The sequence below is a fragment of the Cetorhinus maximus genome, chromosome 3, assembly GCF_964194155.1.
Source record: "Cetorhinus maximus chromosome 3, sCetMax3.hap1.1, whole genome shotgun sequence".
NCBI lineage: Eukaryota > Metazoa > Chordata > Chondrichthyes > Lamniformes > Cetorhinidae > Cetorhinus > Cetorhinus maximus.
In genome coordinates, this window is record NC_135881.1 from 121,772,234 (window position 1) to 121,796,553 (window position 24,320).

The 24,320-nt window shown below is 44.3% G+C and overlaps 1 protein-coding gene across 1 annotated transcript in view; it reads left to right on the top strand.

Annotated features, from left to right (window-relative positions):
- Positions 1 to 24,320, top strand: part of LOC144678871 (dynein axonemal heavy chain 11-like) — a 552,140-nt gene that overhangs the window by 97,522 nt on the left and 430,298 nt on the right. The window contains exons 13-14 of the mRNA XM_078538870.1: positions 3,349 to 3,453; positions 10,698 to 11,093. Of these exons, the coding sequence (XP_078394996.1) occupies positions 3,349 to 3,453; positions 10,698 to 11,093 (501 nt within the window). The remainder of the gene's footprint in view (positions 1 to 3,348; positions 3,454 to 10,697; positions 11,094 to 24,320) is intronic.

The window sequence follows — 24,320 nt, forward strand, 5'->3', positions numbered from 1 at the left end:
ATGAGCCCTGGCTGCTTGGACTTTCATTACAAGTGTGAGGGTTTGCAGTTCCGAGCGCAACCCCAGAAACCCCTGATTCTGTCCCTGGAGCTGCCTCTCCATGAGAGTGGCCACCCTCTCCATGGAGGAGGCATTGTGCTCGGCCATGAGGGTCAACACAGTGCTCACACTCCTCAGGGACTCCTCCACAACGGAGACCATGGCATGCATACCCTCATGGATCTCCAACAGATCCACCTGCACATTCCATTGGGCATTCAGCATCTGCAGCACAAGCTGCACTGGCCAGAGGATGACCGTCATGGTCATCAAGGCCAACAAGACAGCAGAGTCAGCATGCTGTCTCCAATGCCGCTGCCAGCGAGAGGGACACCAAGACTTGGCACTCAGAAATGTAAGTTGAAGGCGGACAGCTCACAAGTGATTTTCTGTTCATTTATGTTTGGTTTATATGTCGGCTGGTGTGGTCATCAGCACCAGTAATGGTAATGTCATTATGCATTCAGTGTGACAATAACATTAAATTTGCTTATGTTCTGATGGCCTGAGCATGCCTCACCTTTTTTCTGGTGCAGGGTACGCCAGTATGTAATGTTGGACCTGAGTGGCTAGATACTTTATTGCACAGGCACTGAGTGGACTTTGGGTTCAAATGAAAGGGTCATTTCAGAATCCGGAAACCCTGGCATGAGGTGGAAGCTGATCTTTGGCAGCCTGGCTGAAGGAGCGTTGGATCAAGGCGTCCCTGGTGTCCCTGCCTCCCTGAAGGATCCAGAGGTCTGCCTCCACACTCTCAGCATTCTCCTCACCGTGCTTCTCTTCTGACTCACCACTGGATTCATCATCTGCGGCCTGTGCAGCTGAGTCAAGATCCTCTTCCTCCAGCCAGTGCCAGATTGTGGAGAGCGCAGCATGCAACCACTATCAGTGACACCTGCTCTGGGGGGTGTTGTAGTTGGCCCCCCCCTTCCCCCACCGAATGGTCCAGGCATTGGAAGTGCATCTTGAGAAAACCTATGGTCCTCTTAGCCACTGCCCTTGTGGAGGCATGACTCATATTGTAACACTGCTCTGCCTCTGTTCTTGGATGGCGGAGAGACATCATAAGCCACCTTTTCAACGGATAGCCCTTGTCACCCTGCAACCATCCATCCAGTCAGGCTGCAGCACTGAAGAGCATTGGCACCTGGGAGTGTCTCAGGATAAAAGCATCATGGGAGCTGCCTGGGTACCTTGCACAGACTTGCAGAATCTGCATCCTGTAGTCACACACTATCTGCACATTCATGGAGTGGAATCCCTTCCTGTTGACGAAGGCACCTGGTTGACTCGCTGGCACCTTGATGGCCACATGTGTGCAGTCGATGGCACCCTGGACATGGGGGAGCCCAGCAATAGCTGCAAAGCCTCTGGCTCGCTCAGCCTGGCTGGCCTCGTCCGTACGGTAAAGAATAAATGTCAGTATCCGCCTGAACAGAGCTTCTGTCACCAGCTTGACGCAACTGTGGACAGCTGATTGGGAGACTCCACACAGATCCCTGGAAAGAGTCAGAGGCATAGAAGTTGAGGGCTGCTGTGACCTTCAGTGCCACTGGCATGGGTTGTCCACCCACACAGTCGGAGCTGTTCTCAGGCCCAATCATCTGACAAATGGAGGTCACTGTCTCCCTTGAGAGGCAGAGCCTCCTTCAGCATTGCACCTCAGACATATTGAAGTAGCTGCATCGCCGCCTAAACCCTGGCAGCAGGATGGTGGCGTCTTCTGCGGCTCCTTCTGCCTTGGGCTACCTGCTGGCCCTGTGCCCCTTGTGCCTGTGCCTCTCCTCCCACAGGTCCCTCCCCTGGAAGCTGCATAGGGACACCTGACCTCTCTCCCTTCTGCCTCTCACTTCCTCCTCAGAGGAGGTGCCACCAGCGGAGACTACAATCCCCATTACTAGGGTAATGTAAGGCTGTCTGATACCTGGAAGAGTCCACATGGTCTGAATCCTCCGGGGGACAATAAGTCCTGAAATGAAGCATGGAAATGCTAACAATGAAGCCCCGAACAGAGATGAAGCTGCCAAGTACCAGTAAACAACCAGCAGAAAACTATCTCCAAAACTCCTCACTACCCACACTGGCAATGCTGCTGACTCTTTTTATCCCATCCTTAGATGAGGTTTAGCTGCCCGCTTGCCCGTTTTGCCTGTGCGACGAGCGTGAAATCTAGCTTAATTGCCTTTTTAATGGCCTTAACTGGCCTTGTAATTCATGCTGGGCGCAGCTCTGACTCCCATGTCTGCCCGCTGACCGAAATATCGCGCAAGTGCACGATGACGCTGGGACGCTTGCCTGACATCATCACGCACTATTTTACGCTCGAGCGGGTTGAGCACGTGCCTGCTCAGCCAAAAATTCTGCCTCAGGTGTCTAATGAGTGCTTCAGGTCCCTGCTGCAATATTGGTTTACCCTGAGGCAACTTGCACCAGCGCTAGCTGCACTCAGAAGCTAATGCTAAAGATCATCTGTAAATCACCATCCCAATCCCTACCACCCCTCGCACTCTTGGTCCTGAGATTAACATCCTTCTCTAACATCTTCGATTCTTGATTTTGAGACTTGATCCCATGAGATGTTGCTAAGTGATGTTGACCCACCTCCACCACCAATCGTTTCCCTCAGGCATGGGGATTTCCTTCCACTCCTCTTGGCCGCCAATCACTTACAGTGGCCCAAACTTCCATTGCTCACCTGCATGCCCTCCTGCAGCCACACCACCATCTGAGACCTAATTTTCAGTGCTCCTTGCACCCTACCATTCATGTGCAAGGAAAATATTTTACCCAAAAATGTGCGGTCCTGAATTTTTACAGTAAAGGTAAAAAGCTGGAAAAGCTTAGAAAAAGGTTTGGAATTTTGCTAACGGGAAAACAGAAATGGAAGGCAGCACACGTGCAACAATAACAAGGGGATAGTAAATCCTACAATTTGAGAATTGAAGGTGAAAAGGCTTATAAAACCAAAGAGAGAGTTGCTGGAAACAATCACCATTTGTAGAGGAAATTAACAGTTTAGTCTGTAACATTGGACACGCTGTGTTACGGGCATGTGATTCTCCCCTCACAATTTTTTGCTCTGTGCTTTGCCTAAAAGAAGCTTAACAACCACAATCGATTCCATTCAGTCTTCAATGCAGTGCTAATATCTGTAATCAAGTGTAGGAAATAACTAAACAAATGTTCAAAGATTATAACACAAAGCAACTATTTAGAGATTCTTACCTGTGGTGCACAATGCTGTGACAATGACTAGAAATATTTAACTAGTTGTTAAGCAATATTTTTTGATGGAATGTTGTGTTGCAGCTTGTTGCCGTATTGCGAGAGGTGAAATACCTTCAGATATTGAACCAATCCGACATCCCGGAGGCAGCTGCAGCCATCTTCAAAAAGAGAGAAACTTTGACCAAGGTTTGTCTTTACCAAAGATAGAATGTACTTTAACCCATGGGATGTCTCATTTTTAATTTTAATTAACAATTCAGACATACTTGCTTTCTTTGCAATATGATGTCTTCGCCACATTCATTCAAATTCATGATTGACTAATGCATTTTTATTGCAAAGTCTCCTTTCGAGTAAAACTGAGCATTATAAGTGTAAAAGAGGGATTCTTATGATTTTCCTCACGTCTTTGTTTTAGAAAAAAAATACTGCCTGTTAAATATTGAAACATACATCACTGACATAGACTTAGGAAGACCTGAATTACCTCTTGTTGCATTTATGTTTAATATTGCTAAATAAAAAAAAAAAGAATTTCCTCTTTTTTTGGGAGAAGGAGTTACTAACTCCTTTGTTTATAGATTTTAACGATCATCAATGGTAGGTGAGTGCAATTTTTGTGGTGTGTGATTTTAGGAAACCAAATTTTTGTTATAACAGAAGTTCAAATTGGTGGAAGGTAAATTTAGGACTGATGCCAGATAAAGAATGATCAGCACTCATATTGGACTTCCAGGCTGGGAAGTGAAAGAAAAAGCTCTGGAATAATTTAGCAGTTCCATGCTATGTTGAGAACACTGGGCTCTGCCTAGAAATTGGGCTGCTTGGCGTCCATTTATCAGGTGCATGAGGGTGACTAAAATGATGGGCAGGAACACGCACACTTCGTGCACTGACTACATTATTGTGTAAGAGCAAACAATAGGCGGTCTTTACCCACACATGAACCAGGCATTAGACCTTTAGAATACAAAGAAATAAGGGACCTAATGTCTGCTTTCGGTTCCCCCATCAAATTGGTTTGCCCTGAGATGGGCTGTCCCACATCTGCTGCACTCAGAGAAACTAGCCTACTGTTTACCCGCCACACAAGGAGGTAAGTAACTCATCTGAGCATGGAGTCGTGAAGAACTGGAGTGCTGCTCCTCCCAACTCCCATGCCTACATTGAAAGTTCAGTTCGTCACTCATGACTACCCCTGACCACCTCCCCTCTTGCTCCTGCTATTGTCTACTCCTCCAGCTCTGAACCCCAGTCACTGACTCAAGTTCCAACCTGACCCACAATCTCAGAATTCAGCCCCACTAATCACGGATCTCCAATCTGACTTGCAGCCTCAACCAGACCTGTGGCCAAATCCGACCCTTGGATCCACGTTCCTGAGGGCTACTGTGACACTACCAGTGCCCCGATTTTTTACTTCACTCCTCTCTTTGCAGCTGCAGCACCATGCTGGCTCTGTGGCATTGAGATTTGAAGCTCATTATCAGGGTGCCTCAGACCTCACTATTCTGGTGCAGGGTAAAAATGGGCAATCCTAAGTTTCTAGGCAGATAGGTTCTTTATTGATAGAAGGGTTTACATGGTCCATTGGCCTTCTTTATTTCTGTCCATAATCAACATAAAACCAACCAGCCAATCACTGCACCTGTATTCATTCTCCTTTCACATCTCTGTCTAATTCAGCATTATAATAGATGAAAGATTTTTATTCCAATGTTAATGGTTTCACAGGAAAATGAATGAACCCAAAAGGCAAGATCCAGGTCTTTGACTGAATATTAATCAGTACAGTTGTATACCAAGATCTCCATAGAATGGGAAGTTGTTTTATAAAGCTCTAATTTACAGGTCTTAATGACAGAATTTTATAAAAGAGACAATCTCAATCCAAGGCTGCCATGTATTATTTTAATGGAACTGATTTTCAATGTCATCACCTGGTGCCAATGTAGCAATAGCAGCCTCAAAATAGAGGTTGGTAACCTTCCTGTCCTGTTAACATGGGCATTCTGGCTAGCTTCATTTTGAAAGGGGACTACTACTGGATGTTCAAAGAGCTCATGCTTCAGGCAATAGACTCCTTTTATATGAAAATATAGGTCCTATGATGACAAGGCAACAGGGATGGATAAGAAGAAGGGATGCGGCAGCAACCTGCCAGACACCAGCATGTCCCCCGAGCCTCTCCTTCCTCAGCAGACCAAAACAATGGAGGAGGAACCAGTAGAAGGACAACCGAGTGAATGGCAGCTGGTGAAGAAGGTCTAGAAGAACAACAGAGCAAGAAGGAATCAAGCCAGTGGCAAGGGATGACCCCCATTAGAGTTAGACTATAGTGGCTGGTGCTCTTCGGATGAGGAGGGAAAAGGACAACACCTGTGCAGAAGAAGTGGCAAAATGCTAAGGAGCTAGAAGAGAAGAAACCCGAACTACAAAATAGTGTAGTCAACGAAGGGGTCAGTGCATTCAAGTTCAAAGGGAAGAGGCCAATGCATCCTAGCTCTGGGAATCCAGGAGCAGCAATGTCCGTGAAGAGAAACAGATTGGAAAGACCACTCCAACGGAGGACAGCCCAAACTTTGTTGCTTCCACAACCCACCCCGATGTTACCTGGACGGAACAACATTAGCGGGGCGGACCAGAATGGCTTTCTCGGCCCAACAGCAGTGAGACTGTTGTAAACAGTACAGGTATGCAGGAGCTTACCCAAGGGCTGGAACTGTCACAGACAAGAAGTAAGAGACACACAGTTTCAAATAGGTTTAAAGGTTGACTGCCTTAACGTGCATCGTGTCAAGTCTGCAATGCAATATGTTTAGACCTTGGGTACCTTGAAGAGGTAAAAGCTTACCTGCTGTTTCTGCAGGAATGTGGAATACTGCACTTCAGCACCTATAAGCAATGGTCGCAGTCGTGGTCCCATGGGCCATCGATCTGGTCAGGAGGAAATGATTCCCATTCCTTTGGCTTTGGTAAACAGCTGGGAGGAGGCAACTTCACCATCTCCAGCGTTAAGGAGGTGGTGGGTGGTTGCATCCTCATTGCAGATGAAATGTACAAAAATGCCCTGCTCTGGTTATGTGTATGCCCGGGCTCAAAGCAGCAAATGGCTGGCCGTCCTTCAGCGACTTCCACTCCTGCAGGTGATGTCCAGACCGGTCACTCTACCCAATGCCTTCAACCGCATCATCGATGTGGCTGGACAATCCAGCAGACCCATCAGAAAATTGGTAAGGGGCCACATCCAGACTCCTGATGGAAATAGTAAAAGATGCTAAACTGCATGACATCTTCAGCAACCCTGAAGACGGAGTGCTGTGCAGATACACCTGGTTGAGGCCAGATGGTTCCACCTGTTCCAGGATTAACTTCCTGTTTTAGTTAGATCCACTGACATCAAGCCAGTGTTCTTCTCTGACCACTATCTCCAATTGGCCGACTGTCACCTACAGGAGGAGCAAAAGGTTAGCAGGGGAACATTGAAGCTGAATGTGAGATTGTTGACCCCAGAAAACATCGAGGAACTCAAAAGGGATTACAAAGGTTGGAGAACTTCGAGTCCCTGACACACACACTGGTGGGAAGCAGTTAAGGTAAATATCAAGAGGTTCTTCAACCTTGAAGGTGTTCAGAAGGCGAGAGAGACACAGACAAATATCCTGACTCCAGAAAAGCATGCAGAATCCACTCCTGCTGCAGTCAATGGGGCTCAAAATTAAGGAAAAGCTCCAAGAGGTGAAGAGCCAGCAGGCCTCACTCTTTGCTGTGGAAGCCTCCAAGATCATCTTCTGGTCCAAAGTCCGCTCCGTGGAGCAGAATGAGACATGTTTAGGTTTCTTCTTCCAAAAGATACACAGGGAGAGTTTTGTTATCAGCAGCCTGAAGGAAGAAGATGGCTCACTAATGCCATTGCAGTCTGAGATGCTAAGGACCAGCAAATTTTTTTATACCAGATTGTATGATGTGAAGCTCACAGACAATACAGTCTCCCAGTCCTTTCAGTCTTAGAAGACAGTATGCAGGAGAGTCTGGATGAACCATTAACCCTGGACAAAGGCTGCCATGTTCTTTGAGACAAGTAAAACTCCGAGAAGTGATGGCTTGCCTTTAGAGTTGTTACGACTCTGTGGGACTGGATCAACCCAGACCTTCTGGAAGTGTATGAGAGCATGCTTCTGACCAACAGCATGTTAGACTCTGAGGGAAAACATCATCGCCCTCAACTACAAGTGAAAGGGGGAGAGGGAGGAAATCAGGAATTGGTGACCCATTTTACTGTTTAACGTGGAATACAGAATTCTGTCAAAGGTCATCACCAATCAAGTCAAGTTGCTCTGGATTTAGTGTTCCACCCAGATCAGACCTGCGCTGTACCTGACAGGAAGGGCTCTGCATAGCCTCATGCTAAGCATGAATATGATTGCCTACGTGTGGAATAGTGGGGTGGACACCTGCCTCATCAAGCTGGGCCAGTCGAAGGCCTTAAACAGAATATTACACACCTCCATGATGAATGCACGCTCCAAAATGGGGTTTGGGGAGGAATTTGCAGTTGGGTCCAACTGCTCTGCACAATAGTGCAGTTTCAGTAAAGGGTGGGAATCGAAAAGCTTTCTGATCAAATCTGGAGTCAGGAGACCTCTCTCCCGTTTTGTTTGTGTACTGTATTGAATCTTCTGATGAGCCTATCTGGAAAAATGCATGCATAAGATGAGTGACAGTCCTAGGCAGCGGAGACACTCTTCTTCAGAGCCTTTGTCCCCCTTCAGGTTAGACTACTTGAAGATGCTGGGGATATGGTTCGGCGGGGCTGGGGCATGTGCCAAAAACTGGAAGGAGCATGTAGCCATGGGAAAACAAAAACTGGGCATATGGGACCATCAATCCTTCTCCATTGCGGGTAAGAACCTGGTCATTCGGTGCGATGCACTCTTGGTGTTGCTGTATGTGGTGCAGGTCTGGCATATTCCTGACTCCTGCACCATAGCAGTTGTGCAAGCCATCTTCTGCTTTGTCTGGAGATTGAAAATTGACCATGTCAGCAAGCACACGATGTACAAACCTCTCGACAAAGAGGGGGGAAAATGTACCCAATTTTACCCTCACTTTGATAGCCATCTTTGTGTGCAGCTGCCTCAAGTTGTGTGTAGAACCTCGATACACAAACATCATGTCACCACAGGTTCTATCTGTCCTCAGTGTTGTGAAAGACGGATCTGGTCACGTTTTTACGGAACACTCCATTCAGTCAGACCACGCCATACCAGGAGAAGTTTATGCGGAAAAGCACCTTTGACCACAAGTCCGTCCATCAGTGGTCCGCACGTAATGTCCTCGAGGCCATGTGGAAAAAGAAGTTGGTGGATCCTGGTTGGATGGCCCGAAGCTGGAAAGAGGTGCAGTGGTTATTGTTGAGGTTCATCTCGAGCATCTCCATGACGCAGGACTCTGTGTCGTATGAGCTCAGGGGCGCACTTCAAGGTGAACTCCAAGATTGCTGCTGGAGGACCATTACTTGGATGAATACACTCTTTGGTCTGTCTGGAACTTGTTGGTCTTCCTGAAACTTGTTGGTTTTACAGTGCCAAGACTTGCCCATGACCAAACGTTGCAGACTGGCACATTCCAAGGTCCAGGACTACATGCTGAGGAATGCACTAAAGCTTGGGGCAAACACTGCAAAGGGTCAGTGGGGAAAGGATATGGCAGGTCCACCTGCCATGGTACACCTGAGGGGCTGGAAACTATGTAAAACTCCTCAGGCAGTATCCTTGTGTCGGAATGTATAGTGTAAATATCACACGTAATTACAATTGTATTGAGGCACCTCAGAGTACCACATACTGTTTGAAAAGAACTTGAACTGTAATGCGCTTTTTGCAATATGTAATTTGAACTGTTACGTAATGTAATTTTATAAATTTTTATGAATGAAGTATATATTTTGAAAAAGAAATTAGGTTCATATTATCATATTAAATTTGAAGTGGCCAGAACCTGTACTGTGCAGACTTTGACCTATTCCATGAGCAACAGAAACAAAGAGCCATGCCAAAGGTAAGCGTCAGATTATTTTTGTGGATCCTGGAGCAGCTGGGCTGGCAAAAATAATCTGGCTGCTGCTGCCCCAGGATCCAACCCTCCAATTACCTTGCTAATTGCTGTTCTGACACTAGGACACTTGTTTGGCACCCCACAGCGCACCAGATTTAAATGAAGCTGTGGCCTCAATGTTGCAGGGAACTCTTCGGTTGTAGCCTGAAATTTGTTTCCACATTTTTGCAAGTACCCTGCATTGCTGAACTATGGAATGGTGCCATGGATTGGGTGTCATGGATTGGCTCTCAACGCCTCTCACAAGTACCATGTGCAGCACCACCATGAGTTCAGCACCCATTAGACAGGGGATCAAATGCTAGCTACCCTGTCACTGGCCTGCTGAGTCATGCCTGCACACATGATTCCCTTTCTCTTCACCTTGGCCGGTCACTGATTGACCTCTTACCACTTCCATCTTGACAAAGGCTGTTAATGGATTGAATTGCCTTTTCCTGAAACATGTTGGTTTTTGGTCCTCCAATTTGACACTTCCCTTTAATTGCCACTGTCTCTTTATATTTCAGTCAGACAACTTTCAAACCAAAACAAAAATAAAAATACCTGGAAAAACTCAGCAGGTCTGGCAGCATCTGCGGAGAGGAACACAGTTAACGTTTCGAGTCCGTATGACTCTTTAACAGAACTAAGACAAACCAAATTGGAGCCAACTCCCACTTGGAGACAGAAACAAGCTCTAATCTCTTTTACATTGCAGTTTGATAGATTCAATGTTAGTTGCATAGACTGTGGTGATGAAAAATTTAACTCTGATTGTGAGAAATGGCCCTAACTGTTGCTACTGACTCATGACTTCTGCTGCTTTAGCATCTTTTTTGAAACAAGCGGATCACAGCTGAATGATTGAGATTCTGTGCTCCTCAAGCCCCCTGAAAATGATCTTGTGACCGATAAATACTACAGTATATGAAGTTAGATAATAAAATATATTGTTAGTGTATACAAGGTTCAGTAAAGGCACACCACCATCACAAGAAATGTTTGACAACTTTTTATTTGATTATGAATGCACAAGATGTAAACCTTGTCATAGCATATCAATTCATCAGTTCCACATGATATCACTGAAAATGGCATGCTGTTTTCTCTGCCCTGCCCCGTCCCCACTATAGGAAAAAAATTGTAAAATGCTTTTCCACGAAGATAGTTCTTTAATAAGTCATTTAACACAACTGATATATGGGAATCGAATATCGGATTTGTCATTGATTTATTCATTCATACAAAAAATGCAGTTCATACCTCTGGTGGAATGTTAGTATTTGTAATGAACTTTGCTAATTATTGTTTGTTGTCTGTAAATTATTTAGTATGTAGGAACCTTGGAGTTAATGGTGAAGTGGTACAATAAGCTGAAACAGACTGTCTTGGAAGTGGAATTTCCACTGATTTTTAATGAGCTGGAAGCTATTGACAAACGGCTGAAGGCTGCAGAGGAGACCGTTACCTGGCAGAGTGAAAATTGCTGGAGCTACATTGTGCATATGAAGGACACCGTGCATGATCTGGCAAGCAGGGTTCAGAAGACAAAAGAGAATGTGGAAACTATACAAACACTTATGAAAACTTGGAGCGAGTGTGCTATGTTTACAAGGAAGGATAACAAAAAAGATTATCTGCTGAACCTGGAAGACCGTGAAGACAGAGTAGCCAAGTGGTACAAGTTGATAAGGGAGGATGGTGTTACGATTCACAAATTGGTTGAGGTATGTCTTAAGAAAAGAACAAAATATAATGCAATAAGCTCGGCAAAATATAAATGCCAGATTAAATATTTTGTAGAAAGTTTTAATACAGCGAATGCAATATTGACTGTGCTAACAGGAGTGCTTGATATTCAAATTCAGCTAATACAATGTAGAGTGATTTTTTTCAAGCTCTTCCTGTTCATAAAACGTAATGTCAGCTTTAGCTCAGTGGTGATGTTCTCATTCCTTAGTAAGAAAGTCATGGGTTCAGGCATCACTCTAGAAACTGGAACACATAATCTAGGCTGAAGCTTCAATGTAGTACTGAGGCAGTGCTGCACTGTTGGAGGTGCTGTCTTTCAGATGAGGTGTAAAACTGAGGCCTCACCTGCATCCTCTGTGTCATATGGACATAAAAGATGCCACGGCGCAATTTGAAGAGTAGGGGAATCCTGGTGTTCTGGCCAATTTTTACACCTCAACCAACATCACTAAAAACAAATTATTTAATGATTTATCTCATTGCTGTTTGTGGTACTTCTGCACAAATTGGCATTCGCCTACATTATAATGCTGACTAAACTTAAAAAGACATCAATTGTCTGTAAAATGATTTGGGATATCCAGGCACCGAGGTGCTATAATAATGTGTTCTTTCTTTACTTTTTGTGTCATGATTGTGAGTAATGTTTTTTTCTGTCAACATTAGCAATGGGAGCTGCCTCTTTGTAATGGAAATTCTATATGCTAACAGTTCTAGATCTTTGGTTACAATGGCCAGAATTTTCGGCTTGGCGAGCGGAGGCGTAAAATGACGTGGGGTGATGTTGTCGGGCGTGTGTCCCGGCGTCACCACGTGTCATTTAGATTTTCAGTTTGGCGGGCATGCCCGCTGAACTGTCAAAGGCCTATTAAGGCCATTTAACTATCAATTAAAATAATAAACTGAGCTGCCCGTCCAACCTTAAGGTTGGTGGGCAGGTGAAGAGCCCAGGCGGTCTTCGCATTTTTCATGGAACCTCATCCACGGGCGGATGGGGTGAAAATTCTCCCCTGTGTGTTGCAGTGACATGAGTCATTTTACACTTGAGTTTTACATTTTGAAAATTTTAAGATTACTTTTAATGCTGATCGTTATTAGATCATGAATGCCCTATAAGAAACAGCACTGGAAGCAGAATCTACAATAATAATTTTTAAAAGAGAAGTGGACAAATATTCCAATAATAAACTTGTAGAAAGTTTTGGGGGAAAAGCAGAAGGGTGGAGTTAAATGGATAATTCTTTTAGCAAGGCAGCATGGGGCAATTTACTTTGTTTTAAAATTTTACAATTCTGTGAAAATATTTGTTTACAAAGTTACTTCTCTCCTTTGCACCCAACTCTTGCCCTGTTCCCAGACACATTTTTTAAAAATATGTCTCATTGTCCTGCTTGCTAACACCCAACCTCATTCAGACTCCAAGAAATTAAACTGTTGCTACATAGGCTCTAAAAGACTGAGCTCTCAAGTTGAAAAATACTAAAGTTAAACATTTCAGTGCACCCATCAGCTAAAAAGATCTTAGGCCACATCTGTGTTTATAAAACAAGTTTAAATTTTGTACATGATTTGAATTAAAGTTAATATAATTGATCAGTAATACAATAGTACCCAGAACACATTAACAAGTTTGTTATTACCGTGTCCGGCCCATATCCCGCGCATCCGCCCTCACGCCTTCTCCTCCTTCCCAGAAACATGATAGGGTCCCCTTTGTCCTCACTTATCACCCCACCAGCCTCCGCATTCAAAGGATCATCCTCCGCCATTTCCGCCAACTCCAGCATGATGCCACCACCAAACACATCTTCCCTTCACCCCACTTGACGGCATTCCGTAGGGATCGTTCCCTCCGGGACACCCTGGTCCACTCCTCCATCACCCCCTACTCCTCAACCCCCACTTATGGCACCTCCCCATGCCCACGCAGAAGATGCAACACCTGCCCCTTCACTTCCTCTCTCCTCACCGTCCAAGGGCCCAAACACTCCTTTCAAGTGAAGCAGCATTTCACTTGCATTTCCCCTAACTTAGTCTACTGCATTCGTTGCTCCCAATGCGGTCTCCTCTACATTGGAGAGACCAAACGCAAACTGGGCGACCGTTTTGCGGAACACCTTTGGTCTGTCCGCAAGAAAGACCCAAACCTCCCTGTCGCTTGCCATTTTAACACTCCACCCTGTTCTCTTGCCAACATGTCTGTCCTTGGCTTGCTGCATTGTTCCAGTGAAGCCCAACGCAAACTGGAGGAACAGCACCTCATCTTCCGACTAGGCACTTTACAGCCCTCTGGGCTGAATATTGAATTCAACAACTTTAGATCTTAAACTCCCCCTCCCCCCACCCCGTTTCTTTCCCCCCCCACCCGCCTTTTTTTTCAATAATTTATATAGATTCTTCTTTCCCCACCTATTTCCATTATTTTTAAATCTAAAACTAAAACCTTTAGTCTTTCCACCCCACCCCCACTAGAGCTGTACTTTGAATATCCTGTTTTCCATTCTTAATTAGCACTTTTCTCAGACAAAGACCACCACCTTCAACACCTCTTTGACCCTTTTGTCTGTGACATCTTTTGATTATTATCTGTTCACACCACACCCTCAATGTGTCTCTTCCCCCCCCCACCCCCACCCACCTTAAACCAATTTATATTTCTCCCTTGTTGAAACTATGCTGCAGTTCTGCCGAAGGGCCATGGAGGCTCGAAACGTTGACTGATTTCTTCTCCGCCGATGCTGCCAGACTTGCTGAGTTTTTCCAGGTAATTCTGTTTTTGTTTTGTTTTTAACAAGTTTGTCCTTCAGTGAGTGGATTTCAATAGTTTCTGTATGTTGGCATTCATTTTGTGATTTACAGAAGCCTGTTGTTTATGATTCCCTTATTAGTAGAAACCAGTACTGCCTCTAGAACACACTCGTTGTTATAAATTTTGGTTCCAATAGATCATACGCAGGTGTGTATTACCCCCAACCCAGTGCAGAGAGGACCTATCATGGCCCAGTTACCTACACATGCACCCCACATCATGTTCCACATCACGCTTGCAGCCCTGGGCTACTGGACTCAGGTCCTCGACCCATGCTGCTACCCCCGCTCACACTCTACGCTCCCTGCTCTGCCATCTGAAGCTGAAAAAACAGCCAAAACAGTAGCCAGGCACAGGCTCAGCAGGTAACCGAAGTATTTTTAATCACAGCAGTGGTGGGGAAGGGTAGGAGACTGATCCAAGATACTTTAAATATCGCAAAAGAACAGCAGGCCAATGAAAGAAATTTGCTCTTACGATATAACGAATGTAGTGCAGAGCAGAAACGTTGTCTTGATGTCAAGAAGAGCCCAGGTTAGGAGTTTGAGACTAAATTTGAAAGATGATATAGATCTAGATTTTTGCAGATTTTTTCCACCAGTCACAGAACAAAAAAAAGCAGCAAATTCTACTCAGAAGCGGAGTCTTACATTTTAAAAAATGCAGTGCAGTGCCGAAGCGTGGTCCAGATGTCCGCCAGACTCCTGAAGCAGCTGCAGTGATGCCTTCAACCACAGCATTGTTACCATCAATGGTGCTACTATTGCAATGCTGTTCCACATGGGCATTAACAATTGCTCAATGACAGCAATAGTGCCAAGGTCTCCCAGTCAAATAAATGAAAGAGATAAAACATTGCAGTGAGATCCAGTCTATTTTTAACTTTGGGACTGAGCACACATTTGCTTTTTCAACTCAGCAGCCTTGAAACAGAAATTGATCACAGCTATATTCCCACCTCATATAAACAAACCAGTTCTTGCCAGAGTTCCACTTTATCGCTTCTGCTTCAAAAAAGAGCTTGACAATTTTTCTGGTTTTTGCTTAGGGGTATTTTTACTTAACCCATAAAATCATATTTTCTCACTTTAATTAAAAATATATAGACAACATATTGAAAAGTTGTAATTTTTGCAGGAATGTTTTCTTCAAAGAATTAATTTGTCATTTATATAATTCAAGATAAGATCCACAAGACCATGAAAAGACTCGATAGGGTAGATATCGGAAGGATGTTACCACTTGTGGGAAAGACTAGAACTGGGGGACACAGTTTAAGAATAAGAGGTCTACCATTTAAGATGGAAATGAGAATTTTTTCTCTCAAAGTATCATTAGTATGTGGAATTCTCCTCCCCAGAAAGCAGCAGAGGCTGGATCATTGAATTTATTCAAGGCAGAGCCAGACCTATTTTTGACGGACAAAGGAGTCAAGGGTTATGGAGGGCAAACGGCAAAGTGGGGTTGAGACCGCAAACAGATCAGCCATGACCTTATTGAAAGGTGGGGCAGGCTCAAAGGGCTGAATGGCCTACTCCTTCTCTGAAGTTCTATGTTCTTATGCTCTACTCAGAACTCAGCTGAGGGAAGAGACTCCCAGGAGGACAGTGGAAACGCTTTAGGGATGTCCCCAAAGCATCCCTGAAGTGGTCACAAATTCTTGCTAACTCATGGGAGCGTGTGGTTTGTGTCCGATCAAACTGGAGAAGGTTTATCCAGGAAGGCACTCGGCACCACTTGCCGCACATGCGGTACTCTGAGGGTCAGACAGATGAATTGTTTGAAGGTTTGTGTGCTCTCTTCGAAGTCTCGATTTTGCTTCTGCGTGCTCCCGGTGAAGTCTCTTGATGTGTTTGGTTCTTTCCCATAACCCTTGACTCCCTCCCTTGCCTATCAAAAATCTGTCTAACTCTGCCTTGAATAAATTCAATGACCCACCCTCCGCTGCTTTCTGGGGAAGAGAATTCTGCATACTAATGATACTTTGAGCGAAAAAATTCTCCTCATCTCCCTCTTAAATGGTAGATTGTGCATTGGACTTAACATTTATCTCCCAACCCATCGAACTAGTGTGGAAGCACGTCATCCTCAATCCCAAGGGACTGCGGAGGAAGAAAATGATGATTCCAGTAGACAATTGTGGAGATCATCTTTTAAAAATTTTTCTTGGGGTGTGACCATCGCTGCCAAGGCCAGGATTTGTTTCTCAACCCTAATTACCCTCGAGAAGGTGGTGGTGAGCCTCCTCCTTGAACCACTGCTGTCCATGTGGTGTAGGTACACTGCTGTTAGGAAGGGAGTTCCAAGATTTTGATCCAGTGACAGTGAAGGAATGATGATATAGTTCCAAGTTAGAATGGTGTATGGCTTGGAAGGGTACTTCCAGGGGTGTTCCCATGCACCTGCTGCCCTTGTCCTTCTAGACGATAGAGTTTGCGGGTTTGGAAGGTGCTGTCGCATGAGCCTTGGTGAGTTTCTGCAGTGCATCTTGTAGATGTTACACACTGCTGCTACTGTACATCTGTGGTGGAGGGAGTGAATGTTTAAGATGGTGGATGGGGTTCCAATCAAGAAGGACGCTTTGTTCTGGATTGTGTTGAGTTTCATGAGTGTAGCTGGAGCTGCATTTATCCAGACAAGTGGAGAGTATTCCATCACACAGTGGGAGCACAGAGTGGAGATGCTGAGGCCTGAGTGTGTCGAGGGACGAGTGCTAACTTGGGAATTTGCTACAGGTGGGAATTGGCTGCGGAGAGGGAATGAGGTGCTCCTTTTCTCAGCTTATAGCAGCTGGTGAATATCAATTAGGTGAGCTGGCAGGTGATTGGTTGGTGAGTTTTATGATTTTATCCCTCTAAATGGGGGCAGTTGTTTAAACTGGTATTGGGGAGATATAAATATTGCATTAAATTTATAGCTTAAATAGTTAAACTACTTAATATAACTACAGATAACAGTTGAGTTGTATTTCTAAACTTGAAATCTAATTAGTTAAGTAAACACAAAGATGACAGGGCAATATGTGTTGTTGTTTTGGCATATGGAACTGGTGGACACCAATGTGATCCACGGCAACCAGATATGCAGTTTGTCTGCAGCTCAAGGAGCGTTGGGTCTGAGTTGATGAGCTAGAGTCTGAGCTTTGGACACTGAGATGCATCAGGGAGGGAGTAAGTTACCTGGGCACTTGCTCCATGTGGCAGTCACACCCCAAAGGCGAGGTACTTCCAATTTGGTCTGTGGTCAGGGGCAGGAGGATGTGACTGCCAGTGAGGCAAATAAGGAGATCCAGAAGTTAGCAATGGAGGAGCCTCAGCCCCTGCAATTGTCCAACAGATTCAAGGTTCTTGCAACTTGAATGGATGAGAGCAGTATCTGCAGGGTGGATGAACAAACTGACCACAGCAGTGCAGTCATTCAGGTTGAAGATGTTAAAAGGAATGTAGTTATAGTAAAGGACAGTATCGTTAGAAGATTGATACTCTTCTTTGTAGCCGAGAGTGAGTCCCAAAGGCTCTGTTGCCTGCCTGATGCCAAAGTTAAGAACCTCTCCTCGGCTGGAGAGGAACTTGGAGTGGCGGGGGGCGAAGGACCCAGTTGCTGTGGTGCACGTGGGTACTAATGACATAGGTAGGGCTAAGAAAGAGGTTCTGCTGAGGGGGTATGAGCATCTATGGGCTAAATTAAAAGGAGAACCATAAAGTCAATAATCTCTGGATTACTACCTGAGCAATGAGCAAATTGGCACAGGGTACATGAGATCAGACAGTTGAATGCATGGCTCAAAGATTGGCGTGGGAGAAATGGGTTTCAATTCATAGAGCACTGGCACCAGCACTGGGGAAAGTGGGAGCTTGTGCATTGGGATGCTCTTCACCTGAATTGCATTGGGACCAGTGTTCTAACTAGTCGTATAATTAGGGCTGTAGAGAGGGATTTAAACTAAATAGTGGTGGTTGTTGGGGGGGGTGGGGTGTGAGTTGCGGGGTGGGCTCACATGAGGGCAGATTTGCAAAATTAAAGGGAAAGACAAGGCAAAAGTGCAGGGTAGCCAGAGTGTGACAGCGAGGGCAAAGCAAACAAATGTAAGTGTGCACGAGCAAATATGGCCTGAGTAGGGAACAGTTACTTTATACAAATGGGGAGTGTTGGGGGGGTGGGGTGGGGGAGGAGAGTTCAGGTGAAGGGAGATTTAGAAATCCAAAGCTAAAAGTTTAGGCAATAGAAAAGTATATTGGTATGGGTAAAGACAGCTGAGTGCGACTGGAAGGGAATAGAGAGTTTAAAGGTAATTGTGCATCAGAGGGTAAGGTCCATGCAGGGAATAGTAGTTTAAAAAAAATTGAAGTCACTTTATTCTAATGTGTGGAGCATCCACAATAAAATAGATTAACAAGTAGAGATAAATGGTTTAGATCTATTGGCCATTACAGAGCCATGGTTACAAAGTGACCAAGGTTGGGAAATAAATATTCCAAAGTATACAACGTTTTGAAAATACATGCAGAATGGAAAAGGAGGAGGGGTAGTCCTGATAATAAATGGCATAAGGATATTAGTGAAGAAAGATCTTGGTTTTGAAAATTAGAGTATAATCCTTGATTGGTGGAGATTAGGACAGGGAATATTTTATAAACCCCTAACAGAAGTTATACTGTTGGACAGAGGATTAAACAAGAAATTATTGGAGCTTTTGACAAAGGCAATATAATGGTTGTAGGGGACTTTAATTTTCGTAAAGACTGGGGGCAGAATCTTCTGGATGGCGTGCAGGTGGCGGAGTCCGCACACCAGCACTTAAAATGTTGTGCGAGCGTCCCGACGTCAGCTCACGGCATCGCAATATTTCGGTTGGCGGGCGCTATTCAGCCATTAATGGCGCGCCTGCCATTAATTAAAGGCCTCGTTAAGGCCCTTAACTTGCCAATCGTTGACGATTTTGAGGAGCTTGTGCGAACTTCGGCTCGGCGCACAAACCCAACGGGCAGGTGGGTAGGTGATTTTTTTTCAAACCTCATCCAGTGCCAGAATGAGGTTTGATATCGGATTTAAAAGTATTTAATAAAGTTTTTGTTTATTTCATTAACGTGTCCCATCTCGTGTGACATTTTCTCATGAGGGGGACATGTTAATGAATTTTTTATTGTTCTATTTTTTATATTTGCCAGCCTTTCAGCGATCTCCCTGAGGCAGCACTTTGCCTCAGGGAGATGTGCACTCTTTTGCGCGCATGTGCGAAAGAGCGCACTCTGACAGTTGGGGAACACCCTCCCCCCACTGCACAGGAAGCGCATAGTGCTTCCCGCAGGGCGGGTCTTAATTGGCCCGCCCACTTAAAATGGCGGCGGGGCCCATTTCGGCAGCGGTGATTGGCTGCCCGCCCGCCACTGAGCTGGTGGGGCCCGCCTGCCCATCAAGGGCAAAATTCTGCCCTGGATTAGTCAAATTGGCAAAAGTGGTCTAGAAGACGAGTTTGCAGAATGCTTTTGTTACAATTTCCTGGAGCAATATGTTGTGGGATGAAGCTATTTTAGATGTAGTATTGTGCAATGATACAGGGTTAATTAGTACAATCATGGTAAAAAAAATCCACTGGAAAATAGTGATCATAATACTATTGAATTCCACATTAATTTGAAAAGGAAACACACCAATCACAAACAAGGATCTTAAACTTAAACAAAGCCAATTATGTAGGGATGAGGGGAGAGCTGGCTAAGGTTGATTGAGTAAATCGACTAAAAGGTATGGTAGTAAATAAACAGTGAGAAACATTTAAAGAAACAATTCAAAATTATTCACCAGGATATTACCTGGGATGAAACATTTAAGTTATGAAGAGAGGTTGGATAGACTTGGGTTGTTTTCGTTGGAGCAGAGAAGACTGAGGGGTGACCTGATCGAGGTGTACAAGATTATGAGGGGCATGGACAGGGTGGATAGGGAGCAGCGGTTCCCCTTAGTTGAAGGGTCAATCACGAGGGGACATAAGTTCAAGGTGAGTGACAGGAGGTTTAGGGGGATGTGAGGAAAAACTTTTTTTACCCAGAGGATGGTGACGGTCTAGAATGTGCTCCCTGGGATGGTGGTGGAGGCGGGTTGCCTCACATCCTTTAAAAAGTACCTGGATGAGCACTTGGCACGGCATAACATTCAAGGCTATGGGCCAAGTGCTGGTAAATGGGATTAGGTAGGTAGGTCAGGTGTTTCTCATGTGTCGGCGCAGACTCGATGGGCCGATGGGCCTCTTCTGCACTGTGTGATTCTGTGAAAATGTTAATCAAAAATACATTTCATTGAAAAACAAAACCTCAGCAAGAAAGATCCACCTGTGGCTTACTAAGGAGGTTAAGGATAGTACAACAAAATCCTTGTTATCCAGCATGCTCTGGGAATGGGTGGTGGCGGTTAATCAAAAATGCCTGCTAACGGGGAGTTAACATTATCTAGACAGAAGACAAGGTGCTGCTCTGTCTTTGCGGGGTTGAGGGGGGAGGGGAAGCAGCTGGGCAGCCAAGGGCCCCTCCGCACAGCAGGGCATCACAGTAAAACCAGCACAACTGAAGCCATGATCTTCAGACTGGCTTTTAAAAAAAAAATCGAGCTGTCAGTTTTACTGACAGTTGCTTCGAGCAGTATAGCTTTGTTCAGGCATAATAACCAAAACTGACCTAATATTTTAACAATTTCAGTGTAAAGCCTAAGAACAACTTCTGCAGATTTGCAATCTCTTATTTTTTTTAAAGAATGCATCATCTGAACACTGAAAGTGACCGACTTTAAAAAAAAAACCACCTTGTCAGAAATCCTGGTTACTATAGAATTCCGGTTGGTACAGTGTTGAATAGCACAAAGTTTACTGTATTAGATTAAAAGATGAGGCTTATAATATTGCAACGAATAGTAGTAAGTCTGAGGTTTGGGAGTGTTTTAAAAACCAGCAAAGGGCTAACAATAGTTGATAAGAAGGCAAAAAATTGAATCTGAGAGTAAACTAGTCAGGAATATGAAAACAGACTGTAGGAGCTTTTACCAGTATATAAAAAGAAAGAGAACAGCTAAAGTAAATGTTGATCTCTTAGAATCAGAGACAGGAGAAATTATGTTGGGGAATGAGGAAATGGCAGAGCCATCAAATAAATATTTTCTGTCTGTCTTCACAGTAGAAGACACAAGCTACAAACCAGAAGTGGACCTAGGGGCTAATAAGAGTCAGGAAATTAAGGTAATTAATATTAGCAGAGAAAAAGTATTGGAGAAACTCAAGCAACTAAAATCTGACAAATCCTCAGTTCCTGATTGCTTATATCCTAGGGTTCTAAAAGAGATAGCTGCAGAGATAGTGGATGCACTGGCTATGATTTTCCAAAATTCCCCAGATCCTGGAATAAACCCAGCAGATTTAGAAGTTCTGCAACACTATTATCCAGAAAGGAAGGAGAGAGAAAACCATGAACTACAGGCCAGTTAGCCTGACATCAGTCATCGGCAAAGCGCTGGAATCTATTATTGAGGAAACCTCAACAATGCACTTAGAAAAGCATCGTATGATTAGATCAAGTCAACGTGGTTTTACGAAAAGGAAATCTTGTTTCACAAATTGATTAGTTTTTTGAGGATGTAACCAGTAAGGTAGATAAAGGAGAACACCTGGATGTTGTATACTTGGATTTCCAAAAGGCATTCATTGAGGTGCCACACAAAAGGTTAATACACAAAATAAGGGCTCATGGAGTTAGGGGTGATATATTAGCATGGGTAAAGCATTGGTTAATGGACAGGAAGTAGAGTGTAATGATTAATGGGACATTTACAAGTTGGCAGGCTGGGACTAATGGAGTGTTGCAAGAATCAGCGCGGGGGCCTCAGCTATTTACAATCTATATTAATAACTTAGACCAAGAGACAGAGGGTAATGTATCTAAGTTTGCTGATGATACTAAACTAGGTGGGAATGCATGCAAGGTGGGAGGACACAAAGTAGCTGCAAGGAGATATAGACAGGTTAAGTGAGTGGACAAGAAGGTGGCAGATGGAGTATAATGTGGGGAAGTGTGATGTTATTCATTTTAGGAATAAGAATATAAAGACAAAATATTTTTGAAAAGGCAAGGAACTTGTAAATGCTGATTATCTTCTAAGTACAGTAAGTAATTAAGAAAGCAAATGGCATGTTAATCTTTATTGCAAGGGGATTGGAGTACAGAATAAAGAAGTCTTGTTACAATTGTATGGGACTTTGGTGAGAGCACACCCAGAATACTAGGTGAAAATTTGGTCTCTATGTTAAGGAAGGGTATACTTGCATTGGAGGCAGCAAAATGAAGGTTCACTAGAGTGGTCCCTGGGATGAGAGGGTTGTTCTGTGATGAGAGGCTGAGTAAATTGTGTCTAGAGAATATTCTCTAGAGTTTGAGAGATGATTTCATTGACACATTCAAGATTATGAAGGGACTTGACAGGGTAAACAATAAGAGGTTATTTCCTCTGACTGGGGAAGCTAGAGCAAGAGGGCACAGTTTTAGGATAAGAGGTTGATCATTTAGGACTGAGAGTTTTTTTCCCTCAAAGGGTTGTGAATCCTTAGATTTTTACCCAAGAGGGTTGTGGATGCACTATTATTGAATATATTTTTGGGTGGGGTAGACAGATTTTTGGTCTCTAGGGAAATGAGGGATATGGGAAGCAAGTGGAAAAGTGAAGCTGAAGTCCAAGTTTAGCCATGTTCATATTGAATGGCAGAGCAGGCTTGAGGGGCCATATGGTGTTCTCTTGAACCTGTTTTTTATGTTCTTATGTTCACACTCCTAACTTGTATGTTGCACAAGGTGGACAGGCTTTGGTGAGTCAGGAGATATGTTAATTGACTGCAGAATTTCCAGCCTCTGACCTGATCTTGTAGTCACAGTATTTATATGGCTGGTCTAGTTAAGTTTCTGGTTGACGGTAATCCCCAGGATGTTGATGGTGGGCGATTCAGTGATGGTAATGCTGTGAAATGTCAAGAGTAGATGGATTTTCTCTTGTTGGAGACTCTCATTGCCTGGCACTTGTTTACCGTGAATGTTACTTGCCACTTATCAGCCCTAGCCTGAATGTGTTCACAGCTTGCTGCATATGGTGTTATGACCGATCCCCGGGTGAGGTCTCCTAACTTGTTAACTTCCTGAACGGGGCCCCAATTTTGTTAGGCTCCTGGGTGAGGAGGAATGAACTGACTTCCCTTCCTTATTTAACCCCCTCGGTTGGTCGCAACAAGGTTAATTTAAAAGGGGTCCCTTCCCACCCTTCCTCCCCCTCCCCCACCCCCCCCAACCCTCAGAGATACCTTGTCCCAGTCTAAATGAATTTAATTTTTTACAAGGAGCCAATTTAACCAAGCTTTCTTGAGGCAAAGAAAGAGTAAATTTCTTAGTTACTAAAAATCTGAGAAAAATATTAAAAACACAAGACACAGATCAGAAAAGAGAAGTTAAGAGTCCAAATAAAAGCTAAAAAGTTATGCAAATCAGTTTTTGGCATGTCCGTGAGGCATAGATGGTGAAACGCTGTGGCTGTTCAGTTGGATAATTCTGGTCAAACTGACTTTGGCAGTTTCTCAGTGGGTTTGGAGACACTTGGTTCTGCAGGTTAGCCTAGAAGCTGTCCTATTTCCTTTTTGATTGTGGCTTCTGTTTTAGTGCCTGCACCTCCAGCAACAGAGAGCGAGGGACTTCACCTGCAACTGCAGGGGTGACTAGTTGGCCGTCTTCTTGCTGTCACACACACAGCACACGACCACACACTGCACTGCTCTGCAGCTAGCTTTTTAACTCATTTCCCCCCGTGTATTCCTGTAAAGTTGAGGGGGTGGGGGGAACATGTCTTACACCCAGAATCTGTTTTCTTTGATCTCCAACCAGTTTACACATTCTGAGCTATGAATCAATAGGTGATGGATTTTAGATGACTGCTAAGACATGGCAATCAGTCTTTTGTCTCTGCAATCACAGGAGATTAAAATTCAGTCTTTTGCATCTTTCCTGCCTCCCTTTCAAGTATCTTGGCTTGAAGAAGGCCATGACACCTTTCCAGATGCAACATTCTCTCAGGACAGGTCTGTCAGTATAATCCACAAAAGAAATTTCCAGGAAGAAGTTCAATATGCCCGTAAGTAATTTGTGGCTGTAATCTATTTTTCCATGACATTTTCACCGCACCAGGAATGAAATGAGATGCATTCTCATTTTGTTACAAAGCAAAAAAATACATAAAACAACAAACACCCATATACATATTTATTTTCCTAGCCTTGGTCAATATTATCTCGTCAGTCCTGACCAGGCCTCTCTAAGTTCTGGATAGGGTGTCTGCAATCACACTTGATTTCCCGGCAATGTGGGTGATTTTTATG